We start from the raw sequence: 6,939 nt of genomic DNA on the forward strand, positions 1-6,939 counted from the left end.
AGGCCCGGAGACACTTGGCATGTTTCCCACACACCTGGCTCGCTGTACCTGACCCAATGCTGCTCTCTCAAGGCAGTCTTTGTGCATCGCTGCATATCTTAACAGAGTACATTCTTTGGTCTCCTGTGGCACACTGGTTCTCTCTAGGAGCACAGTATACGTCCGGTAAAGACAGTGCTGCGGTCTCCAGAGCGGTAAACCATTTCCCTTATCATTAGCCGAACAGTATGGTCGATATATCATGGCTTGACTCATGGCATGCATGAATGTACTATTTAAATAAAAATGACCACTGTTCCAATTTTGAAAGCTAGAACATTTCAATATACCACTTGCTAAGCGGCTGTACTAAGCAGCCCTGTCCATCTGTTATCTATGCCATTCACATTTTAACAGTCCAGTCCAGTTTAACAGTAACAGGCATTAGACAGACTACACCTAGCAGTGGCTCCAGATTGCAACACGGGAACCTTACAACCGTCTCACGCCGCCTCCATGATGTCATCGACGATAGCCGTCTCCCGCTCCGCCGCCGGTCCGCTGGTGAGGTCAGGGGGACGTCGGTCCTGCGGTTCATCCGGTTCAACCAGAACCATGGTGGCGGTGGTGCTGTAGGTGTGGGGGGGGTGACTCTGTGGGGGCCGCCCTCTGCTCTTCCGTACGCAGACGCAGTGCAGGCAGTCGTGCACGTTGTACTTGAAGAGGCGCCGGCACGGGTGGCCGAACTGGTAGAAGAGCAGCATGAAGAGCACGGCCAGGCTGTAGCAGATCAGCAGCTGGGCCCCCAGGAGTGGGGCGCACACATACTCGTAGAAGTCCGACTTGAAGAAGTACCACATGGTGATGAGCAGCGCGTTCTCCACGAAACGCCAGCCGTAGTAGAGGGCCAGGCGGCCCCAACGCTGCTTCTTCTCTATCAGGTCGTGGTGTCCCAGGTCCAGCTGCACGGCCGACCAGCAGAACACATTGATGCAGGCGTAGAGGAAGGTGAACAGGCTCAGCACCACCGTGGTGCCCAGCTTGCTGAAGTTGTTCTCCACGTTCTCCGGCAGGCGGTGGCCCCGCGCCCAGAACTCGGCCCAGGGCAGGAAGAAGAAGAAGAGCAGGTTGCCCATGCCCAAGGGGATCACCCAGTAGGTGAGCGCCGTGCTAAACAGCACCAGGGAGGTGACGCGCGTGGCGATCTCCAGACACCGCCACAGGATCATGCAGAGGTAGGCCACCGGGCGCACCCGGATCTTGTAGTCGTCGTACCGGATGTTGATGGACAGGATGCTGCAGACCAGGGCGCCATACGTGATGGAGATGAGCGTGATGATCATCAGAGTGACTGGAGAAACAGACAGAGACAGTTATTACGTTAATAAAACAACAACACGAACATAGCACGTGTGTATTATCGATGAACGTTGAGATGACCCAGTCTTACGTCTGGTGGTGATGATGTACTTCTCCTGGATGGTGGCGTACAGCTGCAGGGTGAGCTGGGGGGTGGAGCCTAGGAAGGCCTGGATGACGGCGGTGCGTTTGAAGGCGTTCCGGTGGGTGGCCAGCTTGCGCTCCGAGTGGCCGATCTCCCACTCCACACGCGTGCTCTGACCTTTCTTCAAGTGGATCTTCCTGGAGATGGTGACGTACGGCTCCTCCTTTTTCCCCGCCTGGAAGTAGACCGCCAGAGCTTCAACACACCTGAGAAGAGGAGGGATGGGGGATGGGCAGTGAGAATCGAGTGATGCCTCAGTACCACCAGAGGGCAGTACAGGCTAAACAAAACACAAGCAAGGCCATTTCTTGTTCTACTTGTCATTTTAGACAAAGGACATACACTCACTGGACACTTTATTTGGGACACCTGTACACCTTCTCATTCATGTAACTATCTAATCAGCCAATCGTGTGGCAGCAGCGCAATGCATAAAACCCTACAGATACAGACCAGCAGCTTCAGGTAATGTTCACATCAACCATCAGATTGGGGAAAAATTGATCTCAGTGATTTTGACCGTGGCATGATTGTTGTTTGAGTATTTCTAAAACTGCTGATCTCCTGGGATTTTCACACACAACAGTCTCTAGAGTTTACTCAGGATGGTACAATAAAGAAAACACATAGTTGAGGCAGATGGTCTACAACAGCAGAAGGCCACTTTCTGTTAGCCAAGAACAGAGAGCTGAGGCTGCAATGGGCACAGGCTCACCAAAACTGGACAGTTGAAGACTGGATAAACATAGCCTGGTCTGATTAATCTCTCTCTGGTGAGGCACACAGATGGTTGGGTCATTTGGCGCCAACAGCATGAATCCATGGACCCAACCTGCCTCGTGTCAACAGGCCAAGCTGGTGGAGGTGGTGTGGAGAATGTTTTCTTGGCACACTTTGGGCCGGTTAATACCAATCTATCATCTCTTGAATTCCACAGCCTATTTGAGTTGTTGCTGACTATGTGCATCCTTTCATAGCCACAATGTACCCATCTTCTAATGGCTACTTCCAGCATGATAATGCATCATGTCACAAAGCAAACGTCATCTCAAACTGGTTTCATGACAATGAGTTCAGTGTTCTTCAGTGGCCTTCCCAGTCACCGGATCTGAATCCAATAGAACACCTTTGGGATGTGGTAGAACGGGAGATTCACAGCTTGAAAGTGCACCTGAGAAATCTGCAGGAATTGCATGATGCAATCACGTCAACATGGACCAAAATCAAAAGGAATGTTTCCAACACGGCTGTTTTGAGAGCAAAGGCAGGAACTACCCAGTATTAGTATAGTGCTTCTAATTGTTCAGTAGGCGTACATTTTCATTCAATATTATTTATACATTTATTTCAATATTGGACAGAGGAATGATTATGTGGGTCCACTAGATGGCAACCAAGAAGCTCACATGTTAGCCTTCTCAATGACTCAATGACTGAAACTGAAACCTGAGAAGGGTGTGTTCCCTTTGCAAGGTGCATGCTTTCACTGTTCATAAGCATGATCTACACTACTCAAAAACAGCATTGTTGTTACCATATTTTAAATCAGTGTCATACATCGCAGTAGACACAGCCAAGCTTGATATACAAAACCAAGTTCAGGGGGGATTCACACTCACACACCAGTAAATCACACTGTACTGTGCTGGAATGTTGTCTTTCACACCAAAAACTCCTACTTTGGGCATACGCTGAGAGAAAGAGAGACAGACAGAGAGACTGAGAGAGAGAGTGAAAGAGACACACACACACACACACACACACACACACACACACACAATGAGGATTCACTCCCCTAGCTGCACTATGGGACCCCTCTGACTTACATTAGCAGTCAGCTGATATTGCTTCAGCTGCTGTGGTAAGGAATCACGTTCACTGTGACCTCACACGAGCCGTTGCCTTTTACTTCCACTTGACATGGGACCTTAGGGAGGGGAGGGTGACGATCTTACACAAGCTGCTCCTTATCTCTGTTTCGGCATACAAACCAGGGTCATTTTGTCTGCCTTTTATAACTGTTTTGTTTGGTCTATAGAGAGGGAGGGAGTAGGTAGCCAGTCACAAGATTACAATGTACTGCCTTTCCTTTAAGGGAACTTGGCATCACAATCACAATGCGCTGAGAATGCAGGCTGATGTCAGTCCAGTGAGGCAGACTGCACTCAAGGTACTGTAACTGCACTGAGAGAGCCATTTCACTTAACAGAAAAGCATGGCCGAGGAAAAGATTAGCTGAATCAATATGTCTGCTGTCTGTCCACAGCAGGGTTTTATGGTACCATCTTCTTGCAAAGTGCCTACTGCTGGGAAATCACACCCTGGCCTAAGAAATCAGTTCTCTCTCAGCTCAGCCTAATTGCCAAAAGAGCAAAGCGAAACACAAAACACCCACAAGAAGGAACTGTCTTCTAAATCAAGCAACTACCCTTTTTCCTGACACAACCTGTATTGTTGACATCAGCGTAATTAAACCACGAGGAAATGCAGTAGATACAGTCATCCTGTTTTGGCTAACAGACAATGGGCATAACCGAACCTTGGTTCTTAAACAGATCTGTTTTGACCTTGGGCCAAAATTCAATTTCTTTGAGTGATTAAACTTAAACTCGTTTTAGAATAACAACAATGCTTAGCCTACCTGTTGCAATGTGTCTTGGCACAGTGTTGCATGCTGTGACTTGAATACTATGAGCAAGTAATTGTGTTTGTAGCCGTCTCTGCCTTAGGGGAGGAACACATTCTCTCAGGACATCTCAGGACAAGACATGACACGGCCCCCCACCCTAAGCAGGAAACTTGACTCTGCAGAGATTCGAAGTTAACCATGTTACACGACATCCACAGAGATAGATTCCGAGGTACATTAAGCTCAACTTAGCGTTTATAGACATATGAGGCACTTACTATGATGTGTAATCCCTAACCAAAACTGCTTGAGCTGCAGAGTTGCATTTATCGTCTTGACTTTTACAAAGAAACACTATCTATACAGCAACATTTGAACCTTTGGCCCGAGCTGCTAGGAAACTGCTACAGCAACAAGGAGTATTTCTTGTAAACAGATGGAGATGCAGCAGCTGATCAGTAATGACATCAATCCCCAAGCTCCACAGGAAACACCTTGTGGTCTGTGGGAGTAGCAGTTACTGCACATCTGTTTTAACTGACATTTCATTGTTTCAAGGTAGAGTTAGAGAATAGTTATAATATGCTACATTATCACAAAAGGTTGTAGGGACAAACTACTTGAAATGTAAACTTTCAGTCTGTGTACTGCTTACCGGGTTGGTTTATCCCCATTTGACACATTTAACTCATTTACAAATTAAGTATTCTTTAAGGGAAGACAACCAGAGGGGATGTCATCCCGAGACTTCCTGCCTCTGTCATGTATAATTATAGAACTAGATCACAACGAACCCCAGACCTTGATCCATGTAGCCTTCGCTGGAAACTAAGGGTCATTATCAGTGCTACAATCGTGAGGGGTGAGGGAACGAGTTTACTGTGTAAACATTGTGCCAGTAACATGCCATGTTGGTTTGGCAAATGCCTGCTGGCCAGCAGACACAATTTGCCTCAATGGTTGGAACAAATACAGCCAGTGATGTCAGGTTTAAGATATGCTGTACTATGAAGTTTGGTGTGATCTTATAATGTAATATAGAAAGCAGTACATTTCCTGCACTCCTTGTGGAAATCTCAGGGGGGAAATGATACACATGCACTGCTTCCGAATCCCAGTAGTTCAAGCAGATATTTCCATATTGGACACAGTGGTTGCCACAAATGGCAGATAGTCACACTCTTCACATCTTCACATCTAATGGTTCATATTCACTTGCAATGACAAACGATATAACGCTGTCTAGTAAAGTATAGTATTTCTGTATGAAATGGAAGCCATGCAGGGCTGTGTCCGTCAGCATACTGCACTTCTTCAATTGTGAGCTAAAGGGTCACACCCGCATACAGTCAATACAGTGAACCTTAAACCTGATCAACCAACGATTAATTATTAACAAATTAAAGTCCAGCATTATTCTCAAGATATAGGAGGCTTGGGTTTCATCCAAGCCTCCTATATCTTGATAATGCTGCTGTAAAGAAGAGTTTCATACTCATCTTTACAGCAGAGTCTGAAACTGTCTCATCTGATCCCTCTTTCCAGTTTTAAGCTCTTGCTGAGAGACATACAGTGCGAGTCTATGATTTGTTCTTGCAATTGAGTTGACCCTCCCTTTTGCCCATTGCTGACCCCTCCCTGTCCCTAGCTCTTTAGCTGTCTAGTTTTAGTTTTTGACGTTTTAGTTTAGTTTTAGACTATCTTAGACTGTTTTAGACTAGTTTTAGTTTTAGACTATGTCGTTTTAGTTTAGTTTTAGACTATGTAGGCCAGGTTTTGTATTGTATTTGTTTGTGGTGGATGTTGTATGCCTGTGAACAGGTCACACTTGAAAATGAGCCCTTGGGGCTCAATGTGTTTTTACCTGTATACATAAAGGTTAAATAAAATAAAATACAAAATAAAGATATTTCCATATTGGACACAGTGGTTGCCACAAATGGCAGATAGTCAGTCACACTCTTCACATCTAATGGTTCATATTCACTTGCAATGACAAACGATATAACGCTGAAACTCTAGTTAAGTATAGTATTTCTGTATGAAATGGAAGCCATGCAGGGCTGTGTCCGTCAGCATACTGCACTTCTTCAATTGTGAGCTAAAGGGTCACACCCGCATACAGTCAATACAGTGAACCTTAACCCTGATCAACCAACGATGAATTACTAACAAATTAAAGCCCAGCATTATTCTCAAGATATAGGAGGCTTGGGTTTCATCATACCAACCTAAACCGAAGCAAACTCTCTACCAAACAACAAACAACAGGTCAGACACATGACCCCACTGCTGTAGGGTATGAGAGGTGGAATTTTTGAGTAAGAGCACCAATTGGGAACCTCCAAGTGAAGGTATCTTACTCAAAATATGGAAGGACTTCAGTTGTTACGAGTTAGATGTCTCATTCAGCCAACTAGATCAGTGAAACTGATGAACACAAGGATGCCCATCCAATTCTACATCACAATGAATGGCACTGTGCATAACCTTAGATCAGGTCAAACATGGCCAGCAGTGAGGAACCCAATTACAGGGGCTGGGGTTAGTAGGATGAGGAGACAGAACCCGACTGTGTGTCCCTGTGTACCATGTCGGTCAACAGGCATCATGAAATGAGAGGGACTTAAACACTAATCCACATGACCAAACCGGTCTGCAGAGGGCGGATGATAGAGTCATCCACATCATAAAGCATCCGTTTCCCACGTTTCTTTCTTTCTTTCTTTCTTTTCCCCAGCCTATTCCATGGTAGTGACCCCTTGCCTTGACCCGGGTGGGTACCTACCTAATGACAGGGCCCAGGAGTAGGAGATGCATGAAGAGG

General features: G+C 46.1%; 1 protein-coding gene across 1 annotated transcript in view; it reads right to left on the reverse strand.

The window, feature by feature from the left end:
- Positions 1-482: 482 nt before the first annotated feature.
- xkrx (XK related X-linked) overlaps positions 483-6,939 on the reverse strand; it is a gene marked incomplete at both ends in the record, with an annotated part of 6,681 nt that continues 224 nt past the window's right edge. The window contains 3 exons of the mRNA XM_080526729.1: positions 483-1,330; positions 1,430-1,689; positions 6,901-6,939. The exon at positions 6,901-6,939 is cut by the window's right edge and continues 224 nt beyond it. Coding sequence (XP_080382855.1) covers positions 483-1,330; positions 1,430-1,689; positions 6,901-6,939 — 1,147 coding nt within the window. The remainder of the gene's footprint in view (positions 1,331-1,429; positions 1,690-6,900) is intronic.

Source organism: Nansenia antarctica (assembly GCF_963989245.1).
Source record: "Nansenia antarctica genome assembly, chromosome: 3".
NCBI classification, from domain to species: domain Eukaryota; kingdom Metazoa; phylum Chordata; class Actinopteri; order Argentiniformes; family Microstomatidae; genus Nansenia; species Nansenia antarctica.